General features: G+C 37.6%; 1 protein-coding gene across 2 annotated transcripts in view; it reads left to right on the top strand.

Moving 5' to 3' along the window:
* The window catches only part of GDPD1 (glycerophosphodiester phosphodiesterase domain containing 1), a 42,920-nt gene extending 28,197 nt beyond the window's left edge, over window positions 1-14,723 (top strand). Inside the window, exons 5-10 of one of the 2 annotated variants that reach the window (XM_014826584.3) lie at window positions 4,387-4,505; window positions 5,277-5,366; window positions 8,872-9,005; window positions 11,208-11,267; window positions 13,205-13,256; window positions 13,668-14,723. In XM_014826584.3, the coding sequence (XP_014682070.1) occupies window positions 4,387-4,505; window positions 5,277-5,366; window positions 8,872-9,005; window positions 11,208-11,267; window positions 13,205-13,256; window positions 13,668-13,790 (578 nt within the window). In that variant the 3' untranslated portion in view covers window positions 13,791-14,723. The remainder of the gene's footprint in view (window positions 1-4,386; window positions 4,506-5,276; window positions 5,367-8,871; window positions 9,006-11,207; window positions 11,268-13,204; window positions 13,257-13,667) is intronic. The other variant, XM_070482882.1, reaches the window with a different exon arrangement.
* The last annotated feature ends 12,298 nt before the right edge of the window (window positions 14,724-27,021 follow it).

Here is a 27,021-nt window from a genome sequence, read left to right as displayed (position 1 = left end):
CGGGGATTATGAAGCCCAGAGATTTAACTGGCTCATTCTACTTAAGTTTATATACAGTTAATTTAAGCCTAAATACTAACTATAAGAAATCCAGATGCGGGGCCGGCCCCGTGGCTGAGTGGTTAAGTTTTCGCACTCTGCTACGGCGGCCCAGGCTTTCGCCGGTTCAGATCCTGGGTGCGGACATGGCACCGCTCATCAAGCCATGCTGAGGTTCATCCCACATAGCACAACCAGAGGCACTCACAAGTAGAAAATACAACTATGTACTGGGGGGCTTTGGGGAGGAGAAGAAGGAGGAAAAAGAAGATTGGCAACAGAAGTTAGCTCAGGTGCCAATCTTGAAAAAAAAACAGAGAGAGAGAGAGAGAATTCAATTACTCAAATAAACCATCCATTTCCTAATCGTCTTTACTTTTTAATCACCAGCATAGCAGTTGTCTTTCTTTTGAGGGAACATTTCTCACAAAGAAAGATGTCCCTTGGCCCCGTTTGTTATGTTAGAATGGAAGATGTTAGAAGGGAAGATACACCTCCTTGAGGCACAGTTTGCTGAGCAAGCATAGGCTCCCTCACTGTTACAGTTGAGCCTCATGTTTTGAATGATTCAGATGTAACTCAGTAAAACTACCAGATGCTGCACATGATGGTCCTTGATATGGCTTGCATATACTTAACACCTTGGTTAAATGTCAAGGATCTATTGATATTAATTTTCAGAAAGAACTGTAATTGCTCTAGGAACTAGATTTAAAATGAGCCAGTGTAATTTCTCCTTGATTGGGAAATTTTAGAAAGCCAAATAAAAATCAGAAAATTGTTTAAATTAGCTATCTCTAAGGGATGTTTAGATCTGATGTTTGTTTGATCTTGCCTTCCAGGTAGGTATCATTAAGCTGTGTTGGTTTGAGGAAACACTTTTTTCATTCTTGTAATTAGTAGGATTATACTTGCCAGGCTATTCTAATATTTGTGTCAATTGTGGACTTGTGAAGGTTAAGAAGATTTCATATGTGAAGTTTTTCCTATTTTTCTCTTTGTAGAGCAAAGCCAAAGCCTCACAGAGATTAAAAGATCCTTTGAGAAAAAATGTTTTAATTTTCTTCTGGTTTTATGCCTCCCTCATAAAGTCATAAGACTTCTGAATATGAAGAGACCTTTGAGACCAATTAATCCTGTCTCTTGAAATTGCAGCCTAAAGATGTCGATTAACTTGGTTAAGGTCCTACAAAAAGTAAATGACAGCTAGGAGTTGAAACTAGGTTTCCTTCTTACCAGGCCAGTGTTTAGCTGCCACATACTGCCTCTCTATCTGAAGAGTCTCTTCAATTGCCTTATTAGTAGCAATGCCATGTACTTTCAAGTTTCAGATAGCCATAAAGAATAATTAACTTTTGCTCATATTGCATTCAACTCATATCATAATTAACTTACGACTATGCCTTAAATGTAAGTTTAGTGCATTTGACACAGACTAATATATAGTACTATAAAAACTTGACTCAGATTAGGCAGAAGGTTGTTCAGTTTTTTCCTATCCTATTCTGCTCAGAACTCTTGTTTACTTTTCTTTAAATACTGAAGAAAGAGAGACTATCAACTCTCAGAGAAATACACATTTCAGGCCACTTGCTTTCTTTGTAGTTCACAACTTTACTGGAGAAGAATTAAGTGTTTTCTTTTAAAAGGTGCTTTGAGGGGCCTGACCCCGTGGCTGAGTGGTTAAGTTTGCGCACTCCGCTTTGGCGGCCCGGGGTTTCACCAGTTCAGATCCTGGGTGTGGACGTGGCACCGCTCATGAAGCCATGCTGAGGCGGCATCCCACATGCCACAACTAGAAGGACCCACAACTAAAAATATGCAACTATGTACCAGGGGGCTTTGGGGAGAAAAAGGAAAAATAAAATCTTTAAAAAAAAAAAAAAGGTGCTTTGAGGTGCCACAGGCTACATTAAAAAGTAAATGTAAACAAGGAACATAGGGGCCGGCCTGGTGACATAGTGGTTAAGTTCACATGGTCTGCTTCAGTGGCCTGGGTTCATCAGTTCGGATCCTGCGCATGGACCTACACACCGCTCATCAAGCCATGCTGTGGCGGCATCTCACATACAAAATAGAGGAAGATAGGTACAGAGGTTAACTCAGTGACAATCTTCCTCAAGCAAAAAGAGGAAGATTGGCAACAGATGTCAGCTCAGGGCCAATCTTCCTCACCAAAATAAACAGATAAATAGATATAAAAAAAAAGGAACATAAAAATGCATTAACCAAAGGATTTATCTTGCTTACTTGAAAGTAGCCTTTTTTAATGGAAAATAAATTTGGATGATCTAGAGTTGACTGTAATGATCAGTTTTAAAGTTCTAGCATGCAATAGAGGCTACTTCACTCATCCCTCCACCCAGCACATCCTAGGGCATACTCTTTGCCTAGCATTCTTGTTTTCCTGATATTTTCCTCTTTCTCTTTTTGTAGTTATTTCCCAGCTGGTTATCCTTTGCCCAGAACAATACTGGGGACAAACTTCTTTCTCCAGCTCTTTTTCTACATTCTATGCTGGCCGAGGCGTCCAATTTAAATATCTTCGCATCACTTTAGCACACATTTTTTTTTCTTACCACACTTTAATTTCCTTGTTTTCTCCACTATTAGATGCAATATTACTCTTCTTGTGTTGTGTTTCATTTTGTGTTTCAAAGTTAGTTTGGTCTCTTTGACCTTTTTCTAAGTTGATCCTTGCATACATCTTACTTGGGTATGAATAGCTATTGCCCATGGCAATTCTTTTGACTGCTAAATTAACTTTTCCACACTTAACAAGCAAACAAAACTTTTACATAACTAAGATAGCACTGTCTAAATATCAATTTCTGTAGCAATAGAAATGGTCTATATTTGCACCGTCCAGTACCATAGTCAATAGCCACACGTGACTGTTGAGCCCTTGAAATGTGGCCAGTGCACCTGAGGAAATGAATTTTTAGTTTTATTTAATTTTAATTTAAATAACCCTTTACAGCTAATGCCAGCCCTGGTGATCTAGTGGTTAAGATATGGTGCTCTCACTGCTGAGGCCCAGGTTTGTTTCCCAGTCAGGAACCATACCACTTGTCCGTCATCATTATACTGTGATGGCTGCATCTTCCTGTGATGCTGAAAGTTATGCCACTGGTATTTCAAATACCAGCAGGGTCACCTATGGTGGACAGGTTTTAGTGGAGTTCCAGACTAAGACAGACTAGGAAGAAGGACCTGGCCACCCATTTCCGAAAATATTGGCCGTGAAAACCCTGTGAATAGCAGTGGAGTGCTGTCTGATATAGCGCTGGAAGCTGAGAGGATGGTGCAAAAAGACTGGGCAGGGTTCCGCTTTTCTGTATACAGGGTCAGTAGGAGTTGGAATCAACTCAATGGCACTCAGAACAACTCATGGGAGAAACTCAGGGATGAGTAACTCAAAGGGGTAGCTAGAACTTGAGTTTATACAATGTCTTAACAAAAAACAACAATAAATATTCAGAGAAGTGACAAGACAAAGGAAAAGGACTTTAAGTTTCTAAGATGGTAAACTGTAGGAAGGTAAATATATGGGGGAATATGGAAGATAAAGGCTAGTCAGTAGTTTGTTATGTAGAGTCCCCTGGTGCTGGGTTAGGGTTGTTGGTGATTAATTTTTGTACAAATTTAAGTCTTATTTTTAGGCAAATAGGGGGAGGGCAGAGAACTTTTCTTGTATCTGCCTCTCAGTTGCCTTCAGTTCAAAATGATCCTTACACCAAAGAGGTGTGTTCTGGAGTGGCACACTCTGCTACCCTTCCAGGGGGATGGTTAAATTAAAATCATTAAATTGTTATATAGCTACTCAATGGAGTATTTTTAAACCTTTTAAAATAATTGTAGAATAAGATCATTGGCTTATCTCAATGTCAGTATCATGGTTATGATATGGTTATGATGTACTAATGTTTTACAAGTTTTACATTGGGGGATCTGGGTAAAGGGTGCACAGATCTCTATTTTTCTTACAACTACATGTGAATCTACAGTTGTCTCAAAAAGTTTAATGAAAAAAATTTAAATCATAATTATAAATACAGTGTATTACATGCAATATCTTTTTTACTTATGTAAAAAGATCAGGTTAAAATCTGTAGGTACACTATATTGTAACTCTATTTAATTATGCATAGGAGAAAAAGAAGCAAGAAAGTACACCAAATGGTCACAATGGTCATATCTAAGTTGTTGGATTTTAGATGATTTTTCTTTTCTCCTTTATACTTTTCATCATTTTGTAAATGTCCTACTATGAATACATACTATAACTTTTCTAATCATCAAAAAAGTTTTTTTTTTTAAATACCTTTAAAAATCTTGCTTTCTCAGCATGCCAATCTGAAGGAAAAGATAACCGAATTCCATTACTGAAGGAGGTTTTTGAGGCCTTTCCTAACACTCCCATTAACATCGACATCAAAGTCAACAACAATGTGCTGATTAAGAAGGTACTTAAGGCATTGCCTCCTCTGGGTGTGTTGCGTCCTATTTCACAAACTAAATAAGGCTAGATTAGGTGACTGCATAGATTGATAATGTTCAAGGAAATGTGATACTCTAGGGATCAGTGGTGTTTTAAATAATGCCCTGGGAGAGGAGATCGCTTTACTGTGGGAAGGCCTGTTTTCAGAGTGAGTTGTGATGTTCAGTCATGGATAAAAGTGAGCTCCTATCAACCAATTGTTCTGGCATTTATATAATTAACTTTACTTCTAGTTTAACTTGTTTCATTTGTAGTTAATGTCAAATTTATAAATAGTTGTATCCTCTCAGATCAATCATATAATGGTAAAATGTAAGTAATTTCTTATATTTTATAAAATAATCTGAATTTGGGGCCGGCCCGGTTGCGCAGCAGTTAAGTGCGCACGTTCCTCTTCTCGGCGGCCCGGGGTTCGCCGGTTCGGATCCCGGGTGCAGACATGGCACCGCTTGGCATGCCATGCTGTGGTAGGCGTCCCAAATAGAAAATAGAGGAAGATGGGCACGGATGTTAGCTCAGGGCCAGGCTTCCTCAGCAAAAAGAGGAGGACTGGCAGTAGTTAGCGCAGGGCTAATCTTCCTCAAAAAAAAAAAAAATGTGAATTTATATATTGGTTTTTCCAAAATTTTATACTATTCACTGGCAGATAGTCGGTTGTAATCCATTTTTTAAGTGAAATAACATAAGTGGATTTACAAATAGGCACATGCATAAACTTTTGAATTTTTACATGTAGGTCTCAGAGTTGGTGAAGCTGTATAGACGAGAACAGATAACAGTGTGGGGTAATGCCAGTTATGAAATTGTAGAAAAGTGCTACAAAGAGGTAAGCTTTAAAGATGATACAGAATGATCTATATTTGTTGTTGTATATCTATAAAAGTTATTTCAGTAATAATTTTTAAAAATTATCATATTTAATAGCCTTGATACAGACAGATGGTACTGGGCAGAAGCAACTAACCATAAGTTTACTAATAGAGATAAAGGATTTATAGATAATAGATCTAATGGAGATAATAGACCTTACAATTTAGTTTAATGTAATTGGACTGGCTCACAGAATTATTATTTTCACATACTAATATTAGTTATTTACCATTTTATTATGTACATTATAAAACCAAATATGATTCCTATCTTTTAATATCTGGTTTTTGTTAGATAATTGAAATTTTTCGTGTAACTGTGAATTAAGGAAAGTATTTAGTCCTTCACCTCTGTAGCTCAAGCTTCTCTTTACCTTGCTTCCCAAATAGAAATTAAGCCAGGGTCCTGATTGTCAGGTAGTATGTGAAAGTAGAGCCATCCATCCACTTCAGTTTTTCTGTTTGAAGAAAATACATCTATAAACAATTAATTTGATATATTTTGAAATGGCAAGCTAAGCCTCTGTAAGCAAGTTTAGCTATATAGTCAGCTAAGAGAATTTGAAATTCAAAATGTTAAAAAATCTTAAGCATTGAAGCATCTTTTTCAGAACACGAGTGACAGTGTGGAAGAAATATCATGACACAAGTAGCAATTCTAAAATACAAAGAATTCTTTTGGGAAGGCCTTCCTTCCTAGCAAAGAAGGCAAAAACATAGATCCAAGATCGGCACCATTAAAAGTACAGTTGAGGCCCTCGTTAAGGCAAGTAAGTTTTATTTATGTGCAGCAGGCTCTGTGAGATCTCAAGGTAGCTTGTGTACAAAAGGAGAGAACAGAGTAATCACTGGGCTGAATGGCTTCAGATTCCTAAGAATTTAGGACTAAGACTTTTCCTTAACTAATCATTGTCTGGTGGTATTTTCACATGTCATTAAAAGGGAGATAATATATTAGAGGCCTCATGACCTGCTGATCTTTTTACATCATTCAGATTTTTTTCAAATAAAAAATAGTGATAGTAGCAAATGCTGAAGATGAGAAACTGGATCTCTCATACATTGCTGGTGGGAATGTAAAATATTGCAGCCACTCTCTTAATTAGTTGGGTAGTTTCTTACAAAACTAAACATACACTTACTGTATTAACCAGCACTCTCACTCTTAAGCACTTATCTCAGAAAAATGAAAACTATACACACAAAAACCTGTACATGAATGTTTATAGCAGCTTTATTCATAATAGTGAAATACTGGAAATGACCCAAATGCCCTTGAGTGGACAAATGGCTGAACAAGCTGACATATCTGTACAGTGTAATACTGTTCAGCAGTAAAAGGGAATCAACTATTGATGCATGCAACATCTGGATGGTCCTGTAAGACATTTTGCTTAGGGAAAAAAGGCAACCTCAAAAGGTTACATACTGTATGATTCCACTTATATAATGTTCTCAAAACTGTGGGCACGAAGAGCGGATTAGTGGCTGCCAGGGGACAGAGACTGAGAGTGGGATAGAGAGTGGGTGCAGATACAAAGAGGCAGCACGAGGGAGTTCTTGTATGGTGATGGAACTGTTCTGTGTCTTGACTAGGGTGGTGGTTACACGAATCTCAACATGGGCTAACATTGCATTGAACATGCACAAATGAATGCAGGTTAAAAAAATGGTGAAAACGGAATAGGGTCTATTAAAAAAGGTCTAATTAAAAGTAGTGTTACCAATATCACTTCCTGGTTTTGTTAAGTCTGGTTATATCAGATGTCACCATTTAGGGCAGTTGGGTTAAAGGTATACAGAACTCTACCGTGTTTTTACAACTTCCTGTGAATCTATAATTATTTCAAAATAAAAAGTTCGCCTTTGGTTCAGAATCACAGAACTTTTCCCTTGATTCACATATCTTTCTAGAAGCCTCTGGCTTTCCGTCATAGTAGAATTTTAAAACTCCAGAACTTTCAGCAGTAATTTTCAAACATCATGGCGAGAATGTCTCAATAATATTTGTCATTCATATTATGAACACGCTGTCTAATTAAGTTGTGATCTTTTACAGTTCTTAAAGGATGATTTATAAGAATTTTACATTATCCCTTTAATTCTCAGATGCTAGAAACTAAAAACAAAAAAATAAAAGAAAGTGGGGTACACAGTAGTGGTGGGAAAACATGTGGTACTTATTCTCACTTAATGACGTTTTATTCATTCATACTTAATACAGCGGCTCTTAACCTTAGCTATATATTGGAATTACCTGACACTTTCAAAAAAATGCTAATGTCTGGGTCCCATCCCAAATACTCTCATTTAAAAGATACAGAGTGCAGCCAATTGTGTCAGTGGTATGCCAGCACACCACTCCCTGCCCTTGGATGGCTCTCCAGAAGTAACAATTATTTTTAGTTCTCTGGTTCTAAAGTTGCATAAGTTTTGAGGATTGGCTCCTAACCCTGTTTTCCCCATAAGTCCTGTTATTCTTACTGTATGAATTTGCAGAAATCAAGGTTTTTCAGGGACTTGTATATTGTGTAGCAGCTGAAACACCTGTATACAAATAAGCTGAAAATATTACAAAGCAGCATGTAAACATAGGGGCAAAAGAAATCCTCAAATTATTTACTCAATTTTTTTTTAAATAAAGAAGTGAGTAATTTAAAGCTAATATGTAAAATAAATTACTTTTTTGCATGATGTTTTCAATGTATTACTTTTGTACAGAAAAATTCAAATTTATCATAATTTTTGTTTGTTTTAAAGACAAATATAGGAGGGTAGTAGGGAGAAAGGGAACTTGCTTAATGGGTACAGTGTAGAGTTTCAATTTTGCAAGACGAAAAGAGTTCATATATACATATGAAGCTTGCATTCTAGGGGTTTGGGGATCTTGAACACATTTTCCAATACAAACTTAAAATGATGGTTAGATTCTTGGACCAGCTTACAAAGTCTTGTTTATATTTGACCTATAACATAGCTAAATGATGTCATATTTGCAACAGATATATTAATACTATATATATTAATACTATATTAATATTATATTATCTATAGATATTCATATCTATACCATATCCTGTTTAAAAAAAATGACTATATATCTTATATATAAACAAGAGTAGGTTTACTGAATATTTCATGTCTTCATTTCTTTATCTTGTTCCATCAGATTCAGTATGTTTCATCTCTAGTGTGAAGCTCTGTCACCAACAGACAGAAGTGATGTTGCAAAAGCAGAGAGCAGGGAATAGAGAAAGTTTAGTATTATTAACACTATAGGGGCTCCAAGATAGATCTTGACACCATTTGTAAGTGTCATGAGTTTGAAAGTGGATACTGATCATTCAGGGAGTACTTTTAATATATGTCAAGATAACAGTCTTGGGAAATATTGAGGGTGTGAAATAATCCTCTTTATTTGATAGGAGTAAAGTAACATATAATATTGTTTATGTCTTTTAGAATTCAGACATTCCTATACTCTTCAGTCTACAACGTGTTCTGCTCATTCTTGGCCTGTTCTTCACTGGCCTCTTGCCCTTTGTGCCCATTCGAGAACAGTTTTTTGAGATCCCAATGCCTTCTATCATATTGAAGTAAGTGGTTACCCTGTTTCATCAATTATCAGTTACAGGAGGACTAAGATAAAGGCTCGTTAATATCAATATCAATGATACAGAATAGATTGCTGTAGTTATTTCCATGTTTGATTAGCTGATGTATATTAGCAATGCTTTTTGATATAATTAAGACACATTCTCTAAAATGGATAAGAAAGGATTATAAGTATTCGATCTCAACCTATTTCAGGTAACAATGACTTTCTGTGCCTGTGTACTCAGAAGTCAGGTGAAAAGAATTGAGCTTAACTGTTGAAGCTTAATAATTCTTTTATTCTAACACCTAATGGCAATTGCCCTTTGACTTCCTTTACTTCTTTCTATTTCATTGACAACTATACACAGCTGAAGTTCCCTTAAACTCCAGATTCACCTCTAGTATTAATACATTTAGAAAGAAAAACTACCACCACCACCACAACCCAAGAAAACCTCTGGAGATGGGAGAAAGAAAAGGGTAGTTAGTTTCTAGGAGATACTTCATTTACATAATTTCTCTACTGGGTACAAAGCCTTGCTTTTCACACACTGATTTACTGCAAAAATAAAAATATATAAAACCCTTGGCAAATAATAAGCATTCAATAAATGATAACTTTTATTGTTAAATTATCTTTATTATCATTATTATTAAAGAAAGATAGCTTCATCTCACAATCCTGCACACTTAGAATGTGATTTCTAGCTGTAAATTTATAATAACAACTGAGTCATGACAATGACTCAGGAATTCATAGCTCCTGGGGAGATCATTTAAATATGATTTCACTTGCATGAAATTTTTTTCATCCTCAAACAGAACTTTAAGAAATCAAGTCATTAGAAAATAGTAAGAAAAACAATTTGGTCAGTACCCTTATACTCAGCATCTATGTTTCATAATTGTTTTCCAGTTTGAGTTTCTTAGTGACAAGCATATTCATTTTACCAATTTCCAATTATATTTATTAGCAGTCTTTGTAGCTGTTTCTCAGATAAAACAGTGTAAATCACTTCATGTCTACAAACAAACCATTTTCATTTGCTAGATTGAAATAATTCCTAGCCATTTATTCCTAAACTACTTAGCTTTCCTCTGGCCTGGAATGGACTATTGTGCTCTCTGGATTATCTCCACGTGTTCCTTTTAGAAGCAGATATTATTGAAATACAGACATTGGAACAAACTTCGTAGAATTAATCTTTTCTCTAAAAAATTATTATGGATTAAGACACAGGTAGAATATTATATGTCTGTATTTTTTTTGTTTTTTATGGAAGATAATTCCTAAGATGACATCATAATTGGTATTTAATAAGGTAAGTAATATTTGAGATATTAAATACCTGAGATTCCTGAAATTGCACCCAGGACTTTCCACTTGGGCTGGAGTTAGGAAAGAAGGGATTTTATTTAGAGAGCTTCTAATAAAAACTAATTCAGAGAGGAAAGAAATGAATTTAAATGCAGAGACTCAGAACTATCCTAAGAATATAGACAGGAGGAGTTCTAAAGGAAATAAGAAATGAAGATCTGGGGAGAATGAAAATCACTGCCTGCTATTTAAATTTAGAAAGAAGCTGCTTAATATCTATAGTAGAGCGACTTGTCAGAGAATTCCTGTGGGCACAACCCAAGGATCACGGCACGGGTGGTTGTGCTGCTCTAGGCATCGGAGATTGAAGAAGGAACTCAGCATCAGTCTAAAAGTCAAGTATGCTCTTTTAGTAGGAAAGGTGATTAAAAAGGACAGGGCCTAAGTCTTCAGATATTGAAAGGGAAAGAGAAAACAAGCTTTTTTTTTTTTTAGTCTCATTTTTACCCCAAATATCTTTTAATCTATAGTAAAGTTTGGTTGTATGTTTGAATCTACTGTATACTAAATTATAGCAGACAAAGCAAAAGAGGCTTCACCAAAAAAAGAGAAGAGACATAAGCCCCAGGTACCCAGCATTCTGGAAAGATAACTTTTATTTTTCTTTACCTTTGAATAGTGGTGGCAAAAAGTTAACTTGAAATCAATGGAAACAGAGAACCCAAATAGGCTTTATTTTAATTTATTTTTGTCCTTTTACAAATATTTTTTGGGCACATACTAAGTGCAAGGCGCTCTTTTCGTTCTTGAACTTGTTTTGTTTTATCACACTGATATATTGTTGTGTTCCTAATTTTATGATTCAAATTTTATTTTGCCTCAGACTAAGAGAACCACACACCATGTCCAGAAGTCAAAAGTTTCTCATCTGGCTTTCTGATATGTAAGAATTTTAGATTCTTGATATACAAGTTATTGTTTTAGCTATATCTGTTAAATACTACACTTATAATTTAAAGCAAGCTTTGTACATGTAATTTGTAACAAGGGTGTGTTAAGCACCTACTACGCCAATGGATATGTATGAATCATTTAGAACTAGCTTAATTGCTAGTCATAAAACCTTAGGAGGAGTCTTGAGAGACAATCTCATCCAACTGCTGGAGAGAACTGAGCACTCACCCGCCCAAAGTTAAATGATTTGCTTGGAGTTATCTAGCTAATTAGGAGCAAAGCTGGGCTATATAATCATTCCCTTCTTATTTGCTGTTTCCACTAGCCTGCAGTCAAAACCTTGGTGAAAAGAAGTGTGTATAGCAATACAGTAAATGTAAAAATGTATGTTGACTAATGGCACATTTCTCAGAAAAATCTCCACCAAGACTTCACAGCAGAAAGGAAGCCCCCATCTGTAGGGTGGGCATCTATTTTAAAGAAAGTGCCTTACTTTCTAAGACATGTTGAGTTTAACTTTAGGTAAAAAGCACAAAGTTATCGTGCTATGTTTTGCTTTAAAATGGAACCTTGAGGGGCTGGCCCCATGGCCGAGTGGTTGAGTTTGTATGTTCCGCTTCGGCGGCCCACGGTTGCACCGGTTCGGATCCTGGGCGCAGACATGGCACCGCTCATCAAGCCATGCTGAGGCAGCATCCCACATGCTACACCTAGAAGGACCCACAACTAAAAATACACAACTATGTACTGGGGGACTTTGGGGAGAAAAAGGAAAAATAAAATCTTTAAAAAAAAAATTTAATTAAAAAAAATGGAACCTTGAATGCTTAAATAATAGTACTAAATCACAACCTTTTGTTACTTAGCTCCTCTTTCAAAGAGTTGAAAAACTAGTATCTGTGCCACAGGGTTTATTCTTTTATGCTTTATTCTTGATTTAATCTCTAGTTTTCAAGGATTTTTTTTTTTTTTTTTTTGGTGAGGAAGACTAGCCCTGAGCTAACATCTGTTGCCAATCTTCCTCTTTTTGCTTGAGGAAGATTGGCCCTGACCTAACATCCATGCCAGTCTTCCTCTACTTTGTATGTGGGATGCCACCACAGCATGGCTTGATGAGCAGTGTGTAGATCTGCGCCAGGATCCGAACCCACGAACCCCAGGTGGCCAAAACAGAGCGTGTGAACTTAACCACTGTGCCACTGGGCTGGCCTCAAGGATGCATGTTTAATTGGTGTTAAATGCATATAATTTTTAGTTTCTGATATTTTATCGTTCTAACAGACATAGACAGAATAGAAATAATATGTATAACTTTCCAGTACAGTTAGTTCCCATCTTGCTCAAGTGATTTGTAGTCTAAAAGTTCACTTTTAATTCAGTTATTTGGAACTAAAAAATAAAATGCTTTTTCCCTCTATATAGGATAGTGTAATTAATGGACATTAGATTTCTAAGATAGCTCACAAAAGACTAACCATTATGTAAATGAACTATGATGTTATAGAACTTGACCCAAGTTTGCTGTCTTATGTTAACTTAGAAAGTTATGGACACAGATTTCCCTGCTTTTTCTCACTCTCATTATGGTGCCAGCAGGGAAAATGAGGAAGCCTCTTCTTCACTGAGCTGCTTCAATAAGAATGGGTCTCCTGAGGATCTATTTAGTGTCAGCAAGGAGTAGAAAGGAAGTTCTGATTGTTTACCAGTAAGCAGCCCTGCAGTGGAGGGAGACCCATCAGTTAAGATGTAAATGCATCCACAGCAGCTATTATTACTTGAGGCCATTGCTTGTAATTGCTGAAGCGTTGAAATTAAATTCATCTAGGAATTATAAACTCTAAATTGACTAAATTAGGACTAAGAACTAACTTTAGTCCTTTATTAGGGCTAAGAAGTACGTAAATCTGTTCTGCTTTTCTTTTCTAGTTTACTAATGAGAAAGGCTTTGTTTGACCACCTCACTGCCCGAGGCATTCAGGTGAGTTCTGGAATGATGTGTTTTGGAAACGGTGTAGTTCTTATCAATTTAACACAAGTGTAAGGCGCAGGAAATTTTAACTGACTTAATTTGGTCCTGACTGTGATGCTGCTGCTTTACTGGCTCACATGTGAAGACATTAAACTCTGCCTTATAGTTCACAAGAAAGCATTGGCATTTCAGTAGCTAGACTCCACTGTGTAGGTGAGAATAGCTAAAGCCAGAGGGGTGGGACAGTGCATACTTAATGAGCAAAGCAGAATTTTTGTAAAGGGTTCAATGATTTCTTAAAATTGCACTTTTTAAAGGTTATTTCTAAGTGTGCTGAGATTGTCATAGATAAATGCTATTATAGAAATAATTTTCTGTTTTATCTTTTTCTCTCATATTTCTTATGCTTCTCATTTTCAGGTGTATGTTTGGGTATTAAATGAAGAACAAGAATACAAAAGAGCTTTTGATTTGGGAGCAACTGGAGTGATGACAGACTATCCAACAAAACTTAAGGACTTTTTACATAATATTTCATCATAGAAAAGGAGGTACTCAGAAACATTCAAAGAAAACGTGAAAAGACCTACGAAAAAAAATTTCACCATCATTTCCCTAAGCCATTTCCAGAATGGTAAAAGGTTTAATCAGTTAAGTTTTTATTACCTCATTTTTAAACCTGTCTGAGAATGTAGAAATTATATATTGTATATTTATTTTAAGCAATATTGTGTATTTTACATTTGTAAATAGTTTGTTTAGGAAGATAATTGGTTATGAGATGTAAGTAGAAGATTATTGACCAAGATTTCTATATATGATGCAGTATTCCACTATTGTAAGTAATTCTGAAATCAAACTGTTAGATAAATTTGACATTAGCCCTCATGAAATATGATCAACTAATTAGTAAAACAAAATTATTGAAGGCCAGTACAGCTATTCTGAGTTGTCTTATTATTTCTAGGTACATCTTAGTTAAAGGGGACAAATACAGTAGAAGAAGAGCTTGGAAATCAGTGATGTAGTTATCTGACAAGTTGTACATTGTTAGCGGAAGGCAGACTCAAAGAAATAACTAAAAGTTTATTACTTGCTCAGAAATACAATCTGTAGACTGAATTAGATTTCTTGGTTGCTGTTGTTAATGGAAACATTCTATTTGGAATCCTTTCCAGGTGTGTAACAGTGCTACCATGTCTTTTTTTTTCTGTAAACGTTAAATTGGACTTAATCAATTGTAAATTTAGACAAGATCCAAATAGTCATATTTTTATCTTTCCTCTAAAGAAATGTAAATTTTCCATTTGGGGCAATAACTAACTGTTTGGGCTTACATCTAGGATTTTAAATAACATCTTGAATCCTAATAGTCATATGAAACTGACAAAAATGTGTATCATTCTTTCTAATATTTATAGTATAAACCACCTCTTCTTGATCTTTTAGAATTTATTCTTCTGAATATTAAGTGGAGACAGAATTTCCCAAAGCATTAGACATCACTCTCTCAGTTTTTCTGATGTGACTTCATTCAAATCTCTTTCTAATCTTTTTGACCGGTTTTCCTTATCTCTTTGGGAGGTAAATATAATCTGAAATGATAAGTGTCTTTTACCTAGATTGCGTCTCTCATTTGAAGTTTGCCGGCTAACAGCTATGAAGGAAGATCACACTCTTGCAACTGTCACTGGATGACGTGAATAACATTTGCTTTTTTGTTTAAACTGAAATAAAGTTTTCCAAGAACAAAATAAGGTTCTTCATTGTCTTTTTGTAGTTGTAATTCCAAATATGCTTTATAGATTTTTTTTTTGCAGAATTTAATGAGGTGACAAATTGATAGTATGAGTAAACATGCCTGAGATTTCTCTCTAGAGTAAGGAGAATAAAAGAAGATACAGAAACACTTTTATGGTAAAGAAGTTGCTTCTTGGCATTTGAACAAATAACTTGGGCAAGCAATCCATTAAATCATTCATTTTCATTTTCACTTATAAGTTATGATTACAGTTGCTAGGGATCATTTTGATCATCTTTGATATAATTCTTTCTGTTATTTCCTTTCAAATTTTGCTCGGTTGTGATTCAGAGCAGCTCATATTACAGGGCCAGCACGTGTGTTGTGTCAACCAGTATAAGACAAAGTACCCGGTATGGTAAAGATGTTTAGAAAGTCATGAGCTGTTAAACCTCTCATTTCCTGCCAGGCTGGTTCTAGAAACTGGGGTGGGGCTCTGACTACAGGTGGGCATTTAGTAGCCGCAACTGTGAAGAAAAAATGGCTGCAGTAGGTTGGGAAAAGAGAACATAAAATGTAAATCATAATATGTTCGAATAGAATACATATAAAATACATATATGAATGTATATACATAGAATACATGTGAATGATTCTGCTTAGAGTTGTGCAACATGGTGGCCCTGGAAAGGTGCATTAAAAATAAAATAGGGGACCAGCCCCATGGCCGAGTGGTTAAGTTCTCGCGCTCTGCTTTGGTGGCCCAGGGTTTTCCTGGTTCGGATTCTGGATGCAGACATGGCACAGGTGCCAATCTTTAAAAATAAATAAATAAATAAAAATAAAATAGTTGAGCCAGCCCTGGTGGTCAAGGGATTAAGATTCACTGCTCTCACCACCACGGGCTGGGTTCATTTCCCGATCGTGGAACCATACCACCCATCTGTCATTTATCATACTGTGGCAATGGCTCACATAGCGAACTCTCACATAGACAACTAAAAGCTAACAACTAGGGTACACAACCAGGCACTGAAGCTTTAAAAAAGAGTCAAGAGAGAATCTGCCGTAGATGAGAGTGCCAGTTGAAGGAAAACCAGGGTTGCCAGGTTGAACAATTTGTTCTGAATTGAAGTCGTATGTCTTAAGTAGGTGGCTAAACTCAAGACATTAAAAACAGGAACCCAAGGCCAGCCTAGCGGCACAGCAGTTAAGTTCGCACGTTCTGCTTCTCGGCAGCCTGAGGTTCGCCGGTTGGGATCCCAGGTGTGGACAAGGCACCGATTGGCAAAAGCCATGCTGTGGTAGGCGTCCCACATAGAAAGTAGAGGAAGATGGGCATGGATGTTAGCTCAGGGCCAGGCTTCCTCAGCAAAAAAAAACAACCTAAACTCCTAGGCAATTATATGACATAATCATTTCAGTATCAAAAGGAAAATGTAAATAGCAGTCTGAGATCAGGCCCCAAAACGAGATCAAAACTAAAGCCATCAGACTCAAGAATCAAAGAGACTAGAATGCTGAGAGCATGCCAAGGTAATTCATAAAACCACTAGTGAGGTTTAGCTTTTCTGCCTCTTTTGTATAGCACTGACAAATTAATGTTTGGAAAGTTGGATTATCCTATAATCTGAAAGATACAAGCCTAGACCATAGAACAGTCCAGAAACCGGGTCAGAAGTCTAAACAGATCCAATTGACATTAGATGGTATAAAAATCAATCTGGGGGGCTGCCCTGTGGCCGAATGGTTAAGTTCACACACTCCACTTCAGGCGCCCAGGGTTCGCTGGTTCACATCCTGGGTGCACACCTAGCCTCGCTCATCAGGCCATGCTGAGGCAGTATCCCACATAGAGGAACTAGAAGGACCTACAGCTAGAATATACAGCTATGTACTGGGGGGTTTGGGGGAGAAGGAAAAAAAAAAGATTGGCAACAGATGTTACCTCAGGCCAATCTTAAAAAAAAAAAAAAAAATTGATTTGGCCATAATCTCCAGGATGGGAGACTTGCGGCAATCCAGGCACGAATAAGGGTCCAGATGAAAGTAGTGGCCATGTAAGTAGGGGAACAATGAATCTACATGTCTCTGTAAGGGAAGAATTAATAAGAGTTGGTGACTAGATGAGCTTAAAAGGAGAGGGGAAAGTCACTACTAACTCGAAAGCTGCAGGAAAATGGGGAACTTGGAAAGGAGAACCAGTTTGGTGGTAAAAATTATGAATATGGATGCTCTTTGAAATGACAGAAAGTTTGAAATTACAGACATTTGAGTAGCTATGCTTTAGGTTTATTCGTCCTTCAATGAAAGGATAAGTCTGAAGGAATAGATTCAGGAGTTTTGTGTGCTTAGTAGGTATGACTTTGCAAAGCTAGCACCTTAGAGATGATGTGAGTTCCTTCTCAGTATTTTACTTGCAGTTTGAATAGTTTGCTATGCCACCAGATGCCTACGTTGTGAATAGCATGGTTCATACCATAGTGAGATTGAATGATAACATACCTTCCCACTCATTTATGCCTTTTTTCCCCCAAAAGTAGAGAGCTCTATTAAAACAGGCATAATTTTAACTCATTGTATTGTGTATGAAAAGAATACAAGTACATTAATATTGGTTGTGCAGTAGTTTTAAAATATAGTTTCTTGGAGCCCTAAGATAAGACAGGGTCTAGAGCCAGCCTGGATGGCCTAGTGATTCAAGTTCGTTGCTCGCCACTTTAGCAGCCCAGGTTCTTTTCCTAGTTGTGGAACCACACCACCCTTCTGTCAGTTACCATGCTGTGGCAGCAGCTTACAGAGAAGAATTAGAACAACTTACAACTAGGATATGCAGCCATATGCCGGGACTTTGGGGAGGGGGAAAAGAAAAAAAAAGAGGAAGATTGGCAACAGATGTTAGTTCAGGGTGAATTCTTCCCTGCAAAAAAAAAGAAAAAAAGACAGGGTCTAGACAGCTTCTGCTGGATGAGTGGGGATGGTTATGCTAAGAGGAGGCTGAGCAGGTATACCTATGTGTTACCTATTCCCAATTTGACCAGAGCTCCTCCACTTTTTTCTGTTTCATATATGAGTTCCACATAGTTTCATTTAAAATAAGAGTTTTCTGCAAAACAAAATTATTTTTTGCTTTTATAATCTTTATCTAAGATCTTTTTCCCCTTCAGACTTAAAGGACCTCTCTTCCTTCCTCCCTTCCTTCTATTCCTTCCTTCCTAACTCACTCTAAGCCTTTTTCATTCAGTCAGTTCCTCAAGGGTTTACAGTCCTGTTTCTGGTCAAGAACTTCTCAAGAACACTCAATGGGTGGAGGAGGAGCATAGGACATGAACAGTAATCTACAAATGTAAACAGTCAACAAACAAAAAATGTTTAATCTCCTTAGTAATCAAAGACCCATAAATTAAAACAACATTGAGTGAGATACCAATTTCTACCTCTTAGATGGGCAAGAGTGAATACATTTTGACAGGCGTGGGAAAGCAGTTGAGAGGCATGTTGTTGGGAATATATATTGGTAGAACTTTTGGGATCAATTTGACAGTAGTGTCTTTAAATACATCCTTTCATTCAGAAATTCCAGTGCTAGGAATAATATCCTAAGAAAATAATAGGGCAAGTAGCCAGAGAGAGATATGCAGAGTGAAAAATTGGAAACAACCTAAATATCCAACATTAAGGAATTGGCTAAATAAATTATGATAGATCCATATAATAATATTATTAAAATATTACTGTTCCATATCTACTGATATGAGATATTAAGTGAAAAAACTAAACTATAAAACTGTATACTATGTAAACAAAAAATATTTATGCATATTCATTTTAAAAGTGAAATATCTACTGAAGTGTTAATTGTGGCTTTTACAATGATGGAATTATGTGACTTATTTTTACCTGTCTAGGTTTTCTAATTTTTCTGTAATATTAGAGATCAATTGTTTTAAAAAATTAATTTAAAAATAAAGCCTTTCTAGCCTTAAAAATTGTTTGATGTCCAGGGCTTTGGAAGGTAACTCTTCTCCGAAATTTGGTTCCTATCTTATTTTTAATTTTTAATTTTATTATTTTTTTTAAGATTGGCACCTGAGCTAACAACTGTTGCCAATCTTCTTTTTTTATTTTTTTCTTCCCAAAGCCCCCCAGTACCTAGTTGTATATTCTAGTTGTGAGTGCCTCTGCTTGTCCTATGTGGGACGCTGCCTCAGCATGGCCTGATGAGCGGTGCCATGTCCACGCCCAGGATCCGAACCAGCAAAACCCTGGGCCTCCGAGGGGGAGCACTCAAACTTAACCACTTGGCCACGGGGCCGGCCCCTGGTTTCTATCTTGAGAAGAGAAAACCTTTAACTGCCAACTTGGAGTTGACCAAAGAATTGACCAGGTTTCCTGCTTAGCCACTTCTAGTTTCCAACAAATCGAGAAAGAGGGATTATGGCTTTGCTTTAGATGTGATCCAGGGATTGATCTGGACCTTTTTAAAAAAGTCATAATTCCACAACTCAAAGACATTCACTTGTTATTAATTTTTTTACTCTATATTCCTCTTTATTTTTCACAGTGCGTAGCTTTGGGTTTTTACGTGGTCATGATCATACTTTTATGTTTTTTTCCACTTAGTATAACGTGAACAGTTTCCCATGTTATAAATTCTTTTAAAAACATGGAATGCTATTTAGTCAAGTAGATGTGCCATGATTTACTATTTCCCTGTCACTGGAAATTTAAGTTGTTTCTAATTATTTATCATCATAAATAAGGCTGTGATGAACATTCCTATGTATGCCTCACTCCCTCACACCCAATCATGAAATCCTAGATATTGAGTCTATTTACTTCTTTTCAGCTCCACTGCCACCATCCTAAGACAAGCCACCATCATCTCTGACTAAAAAAATACAACTGCCTTCTTTTTCTAATTTCAATGTAATTTATTTTTGAATAGGTAATATATTCACCGGTTCATAGAGTACAAAGGACATACAGCAAAATTTCTCTTTTCCACTCCTATCCTCTAATCACTGGAGGAAGTAGGAAGGCGATATTATCATTCATTTATACATTAAATATTTACTGAGCACTTCTGATAGGTCAGTCACGTTAGATCTGGAGCTATAATGGTAAACAAGATAGATATGATGTGTAAACTCATGGCTCTTACATTCAGTTTGAGAATACAAACAAAAAGAGTGAACAAAACGTGATAACTTCAAGTTGAAGCAAATATCATGAAGGTGCAATATTTTGAGTTATAAGAAATATATATTTGGTCATTCAGATGGCCACAGTATATTTCCTATAAATATTTGGTCTTCGTTCACACTTCCTGGCTCACAGCTCCCAAACACTTGGAAATTCTTAAGTGTCAACAATGATAAAGTAGTCTTTTGTTATGCTAATGAGGTGACTTTTAGAAAGCTTCTAAGGATGAGGGCTGGTTGCCAGTGGAGCCAACCATGTTATCAGAGGATTGGAAATTTCACTCCCACCTCCTGACCTCTGGGTAGAGGTGGGGAACTGGAGGTTGAATCAATTGCCAGTGGCCAATGACTTATTCACTAATGAACATGTGATGAAGCCTCAATAAAAACCCAAAAGGGCAGCTCATTTGTCCTCTTTATGGAGAGCATCCATGGTGGGGAAACTGAATGCTTCCATGTGCCACTGTGTCAAGTCCTAAGCTTCTCTAACACAGAAACTCCTTTGTTCCGAACCTCAACCTATGTATCTCTTCATCTAGCTGTTGATTCATATCCTTTGTAATAAATTATAAACGGGTTTCTTGAGTTCTATGACCCACTCTAGCAGATTAATCAAACCCGAGAAGGGGTTGTTGGAACCTCTGATTTAATAGTCAGATGCACAGGTAACAGCCTGGGCTGGCAACTGTCATGTAAAGTAGAGGGCAGTCTTGTGGGACTGAGCCCTTTACCTGTGGAATCTGATTCTATCTCCTGCTAGATAGTGTCAGAATTGAGTTGAATTCTCAGACACCCTCCTGGCATTTGAGAACTGCTTATTGGTTTGGGGAAGCCTACAGACACACACGCACGCACACACATTGCAATTGGGTCCAGGAACCCTTTGCAGAAGGACATAAACAAAGGATGAGATAAGAAATAAAAGTCTAGCTTATTTTAAAGATTGGTACCTGAGCTAACAACCGTTGCCAATCTTTTTTTTTTTCCTGCTTTATCTCCCCAAACCCCCCGTACATAGTTGTATATCTTAGTTGCAGGTCCTTCTAGTTGTGGGATGTGGGACGCCACCTCAACGTGGCCTGATGAGCGGTGCCATGTCCGCACCCAGGATCCGAACCCTGGGCTGCCACAGCAGAGCGCGTGAACTTAACAACTCAGCTACGGAGCTGGCCCCAAGTCTAGCTTATTTTAGATAAAATGGTCAAGGAAGGCCTCCTTTGAGGTGGTGGCATTTACACTGAGATCTAAAGCAAAAAGAATGAACCATACAAAGAATAGGAGGAAAGCACTCTAAGCAGATGGAAGAGCTTATGCAAAGGCCCTGAGGCAGGAAAGAACATGGTGTGTCCTAAGAATAAAAAGAGGAGAGGGATAGAACATAAATGGAGAGATTGGCTTTTGATGGGAAGGAGGACTCTTCCTGCATTGTAAATGAAAAGAATCGAGGTACAAATAAAAGCAGGGCTTTGTACCTTTGGTGGTGGGAAAAATAGAGAGCCTCCAATGGCTTCTAATTTCTCCATGACAGGTGAGCAAAGGTCTTTGCTAAAACTGAGAATGGAGAAAGGGATGCAAAAGGTTTGAGGAAAGAGGTGGCTTTCTGTCAATCATTTTAGGGAGTGGGAATGTGTTCCCATTAGAGAAACATAGTGGGGTTCCTGGGCTGTTCTGAGTGCTAAGTTGAGGCTTAAGATTCTGCATTTAAAACAAAATCAATCAAAGCCAGCCCTGATGGCCTAGCCGTTAAAGTTCAGCATGCTCCACTCAGCAGCCTGGCCTGGTTCTTGGGCGCAGAGACACACTACTCGTCTGTCAGTGACCATGCTGTGGCAGTGGCTCACGTAGAGAAACTAGAAGGACTTGCAACCAGAATATGCAACTATGTGCTGGGGCTTTGGGGAGAAAAAAAAAAGAGAGGAAGATTGGCAACAGATGTTGGCTCAGGGTGAATCTTTCCCAGCAAAAAAAAAAAAAGAAAAGAAAAGAAAAATAATCAAAATTAATCAACTCAGCTGTGATTTCTCAAAAGTCATTAACAAAAGAGTTGATAATTTAAATTAAGAGAATACAAAAATTCTTGAAGGAAGCAAGTGGGGAAAAAGAGTGAGCAGAGAGTTAGTCCTTAGAATGTGCCCAAAGGAGACAGAAGGTGTAGTCTGAAAAGGAGAAGTAGGAAAGTACAGTGCTACAATGTCCTCAACCCCATTACAGAATTTAAGAAAGAAGGTAGTTATCAGTAGGGTCCAAAATAGGACATTGAGATCAAAGAAGGAGAGGGCTGGGAAAAGATGGCTGCTTTTGGTTTACAAGGAGGCCTCCTTAACTATGGTTCATTTATCCCTGTAGTTGATGGCACTGAAACCAGATTGCAAAGGGATGAAGAGGACTGACTGGTACCAAAGGAGGCTAATAAAAACCAGCCACTATTCAAAGGAATCAGAGAACCAGGACATTTGAAAAGGCAGCAGTAACAAGTGAGTTATATTCTAAATGGGGAGGCTCATAAATGTGAGAAAACAAGAAGGAACTAGTGGAGAGAGATTGGAAATGCTGGAGAAGAAGGACGTGTGAGCGAAGATCTCTTTCAAGACTGAATGGGTTGTAATTTAGGCAACAAATATTTATTAATGCCTGCCACGCAAGGCACCTGGGTTACAGCTGTGAGCCATACAGAACAACTCCTGTCCTTTTGGTGCTTATGGTCTAGTTAGTAGGTAATCTAGAGCTGAGAGAAGAGGAGGAAAAGATATCTTTTTTTCTTATATTCCAGGGTAGAATGGGAGTATAAAAAACTGGGACGTTTTGCGCTTGAAAGAGGATGGAAGTGCTACAGGTGGTGTACTAGTCTGCTCGGGCTCCCACAGCAAACACCGCAGACTGCGTGGCTGAAGGAACAGAAGTTGACTTTCTCAGTTCTGGGAGCTGGCAGTCCAAGGTCAAGGGGCCAGCGTGGTTGATGTCTGGTAAACTTCTCTTCCTGGCTTGCAGACAGCACCTTCTTGCTGTATCCTCAAGCTGTATATAGCTTTTTCTCTATGTGCACACTCACAGTGGTCTCTGATGTCTGTTCCTCTTCTTATAAGGACGTCAGTCCTATCAGATTAGAGCCCTACCCGTATGACCTTATTTAACCCTAATTACTTCCTTAAAGGCCCTATCTACAAATACAGTCACATTGAGGGGTAGGGCTTCAACATGTGAATTTTGAGGGAACACAATTCAGTCCATCATAGGTGGGGATGGGAGTCAAAGTGGGAAAGCTGGAGATTGGTTATGTGTGGGAGGAGGTGGAGATGGGAAGGGTAAATTGAGGAAATCTGAAAGAGTTGCAGAAGGAAGCACTTGTAGCCGACCATGGAGAAGTTAGGATGGAGAGGAAGTTTAGTGTGGCCAAGAATTGTCAGAAAGAAGTTGACGTGTATTTCTTAGTTTCCTAGGATACCTACTGGAAGATTTACAGACAGCTGATACCAAACAAGCCCATAGATTACTAGAGAAGGAAAAAAAAAATCTTTTCACAGTTCCTGCCTTTGGGAGAAGACAAACAATGAACACGGAAACAACTTACTCATGGCTAATTATGATGTAATAAAGAGTTAAGGGGCAGGGGGCAGCTTTAGATTCAGTGGCCAGGGAAGGTCTCTCTGAGGTGACATTTCAACCTGAAGTATGAGATAAAACCTGAGGGAAAGTGTTTGAAGTGGAGAAAACTGCAAGTGCAAAAGGTGGGGAAGCACTTGGTGTTTCAAGGAGCAGAAAGGAAACCAGTGTGCTTGGAGCAAAGTAAACTGGAGATGCAGCATAAGGCTAGAGAACTAGGTAGGAGTCCGATCACAGGGCCTTTTTGGCAGGCCGTGGTAAAGAATTTGCATTTTGTTCTAAGTGCAATGAGGAGTCATTAACAAGTTTTAAGCAGAGGAGTGATGTGGTTTTTAAAGATTATTCTTGCTGCTGAGTAGAAATAGATTGGAAAGGGACAAGGTGCAAGCAGAGATATGGCAGTGGGAGAGGAGATAGAGAGAAGTGGCTGGATTTGAGATCTATTTTGGAGGTAGAAGCAACAGACTCGGTGGGTGAAGAAAGGAGAAAAACTGTAGACTAATTGGTAGGTTTGACTTATACAGTTGCATAGATGGATGATAGATCTCATTTACTGAGATAGGAAAGAAGCATATTTCTGGAGGGAATATGAAAAATTCTGATTCAAGTCATTCTTTGTGAAACACTTCCCTTGGGGCCGGCCCTGTGGTGCAGCAGTTACGTTCACACATTCTGCTTCTCTGTGGCCCGGGGTTCGCCAGTTTGGATCCCGGGTGCGGACGTGGAACCACTTGGTAAGCCATGCTGTGGTTAGCATCCCACATATAAAGCAAAGGAAGATGGGCACAGATGTTAGCTCAGGGCCAGTCTTCCTCAGCAAAAAGAGGAGGATTGGCAGCAGTTAGCTCAGGGCTAATTTTCATCAAAAAAAGAAACAGTATCTAGAGCCCAATTATGCATGTTTTAAGTCCTACAAAATAACTAGACAACTCCTACCCCACTTTGGAAAAAAGAATGAGATTAACCTTTAACCAGTATCTTTTGTTTGCCAGATGCTATCACACCTATCATCTTATTTAATCTTTACCATAGTCCTATGAAGTAACTGGTATTAACTCTGATTTATAGATGAGGGAACGGAAGCTCAAATGGGTTAAGTGACTGACACAAGATTGCACAGCTAGTAAAGTGACAAACCTGGTACGCAAACCTAGTTCTTCAGAGATCAAGTTCAAAGCTACTTCCACCACACAACACTGCTGTTCATGGACTGGTTCTTTCTCCACAACCTTTGTCGCTGAACTTCTTAAATATGATCACAGGAAAAGTGTAGTAAAAAGAATCAAAATCGCTCTCATATCATTGTTTTCCTTTCTCTTCCAAGAAAGACTTTGATTAAACACATTAGTGTTTAATATCCATCAGTGCTGGGCGTCTCCCAACTATTGCATAGAGTTATGCAGAGGTTTTTTGTTTTTTTTTTCCCACTTCCTCATTCTAACCATTTTCACCATATTATGAAATAAATTTGAGTTTTAAAAAGCCCAAGAATTTCACATTTTCTGTCTTCTGTGATCTTTGAGGTCAAATATTAAAGCTTAGCAATGCTGAAGCTATAGTTCAGTGTACTTAAGTAAAAGGTCGGATGAACTACATAACTCTTTACAGGTTCTTTCCCAGTCCCTTCTCCTCTGTAGCTGATTCATTTCCCTTTTTTGGGGGGATATATTCCTGCAGTCATCATTTTTAGGTCATGTGATTCTGAAGTAAGAAACATTTAGGCAGTTTTGCAAAATATAACAGGATACACCTGGTCCTATTATCAACAACAGCAATCCAAATTTAGCCTATCAAAAACTGAGATAAATGATATCATCTTAGAAGAAAAATACCTCTTGGCTCAGGTGGGAAATGCTGAGAACTATGGCAACATTTTTCTCAGGAAAAATACTTCTTTTTTCTAAATTCATCAGGTTTTGGAATAACTTCTCTGAAATAACTTGTTTTAAAAAGTTATTAGAACCACCTCACAGTCATTAGAATGGCTACTATAACAAAAATCCAGAAAATAACAAGTGTCAGTGAGGTTTTGGAGAAATTGGAACCCTTGTGCACTGTTGGTGGGAATGTAAAACGGTATGTCTGCCATGGAAAAATAGTAGGACAATTCCTCAAAAAATTAAAAATAGAATTACCATGTGATCCAGCAATTCTACTTCTGGGTATATATACAGAAGAATTGAAAGCAGGGTCTTGTCAAGATATTTGTGCCCCCCTGTTCTTAGGGGCATTATTCATAATAGTCAAGGGGTGGAAGCAACTCAAGTGTCCACTGACAGATGAATGGATAAACAAAATGTGATATACATATAATGGAGTATTATTCAGCCTCAAAAAGGAAGGAAATTCTGCAATATGCTACAACATGGATGAACCTTGAGGACATTGTGTTAAGTGAAATGAGCTAATCACAAAAATACAAATACTATGTGTTTCCACTTGTGAGGTAGCTAGAGCAGTCAAATTCATAGAGACAGAAAGTAGAAGGGTTGTTACCAGGGACTGGGGCAGAGGGAAATGGGGAGTCTTTGTTTAATGGGTAGAGTTTCAGTTTTGCAAGATGAAAAGAGTTCTGGAAATAGATAGTAGTGATGGATGTGCAAGAAAGTGAATATATTTAATGCCACTGAGCTATATGCTTAAAAATGGTTAAGGTGGGTTAAATAAAAATATGGTTATAAAAAATAAGTTCAAAACAAATTTGGTAAATTTTAGATGGTGAATAATGAGAGTTTTCCGTCTATAGAGTCATCCACAGAGGTTACAAGGGGGCCTGTAACTTCCTGCCAAATTATACCAGCTTACTCATTTGGAAACAAAATGTGAAAGCTTACCTCTGTAAAACTGGCCAAGTGATGTTTTATTAAAACTCCATCCAAAACAACAACAACAAAAAAGATGTAGATGGTAAACTTTATACGTGTATTTTGCCACAATTAAAATTTTTTTTTAAATTATTTGGAAGGCCTTGACAGTTTGGGAAGATAAATGTTTATTTCACCTGTCTTTAGATAGAATTTGAATGAATGGAAACATTTTAGATTTGTATTATTTTTATAATTTTAGCATTTATTGATCATCTATTCTAAATGTACCCAAACAGAAATGCCTCTATCCCTGACAGAAGAGCATTTACCCTCTGTCGTGCTCTTCCAGTGATGCGGAGCTCTCGTAACCAGGGAAAGGAAGCCATTTCAGCTCCTTGATGCCCACTTCGGTTTGTAACTCA

The sequence above is a fragment of the Equus asinus genome, chromosome 13 (genome assembly GCF_041296235.1).
Source record: "Equus asinus isolate D_3611 breed Donkey chromosome 13, EquAss-T2T_v2, whole genome shotgun sequence".
In the NCBI taxonomy this organism is placed as follows: Eukaryota; Metazoa; Chordata; class Mammalia; order Perissodactyla; family Equidae; genus Equus; species Equus asinus.
Note: the sequence above shows the minus strand (reverse complement) of the source record. Positions and strands in the feature narration are given on the sequence as shown.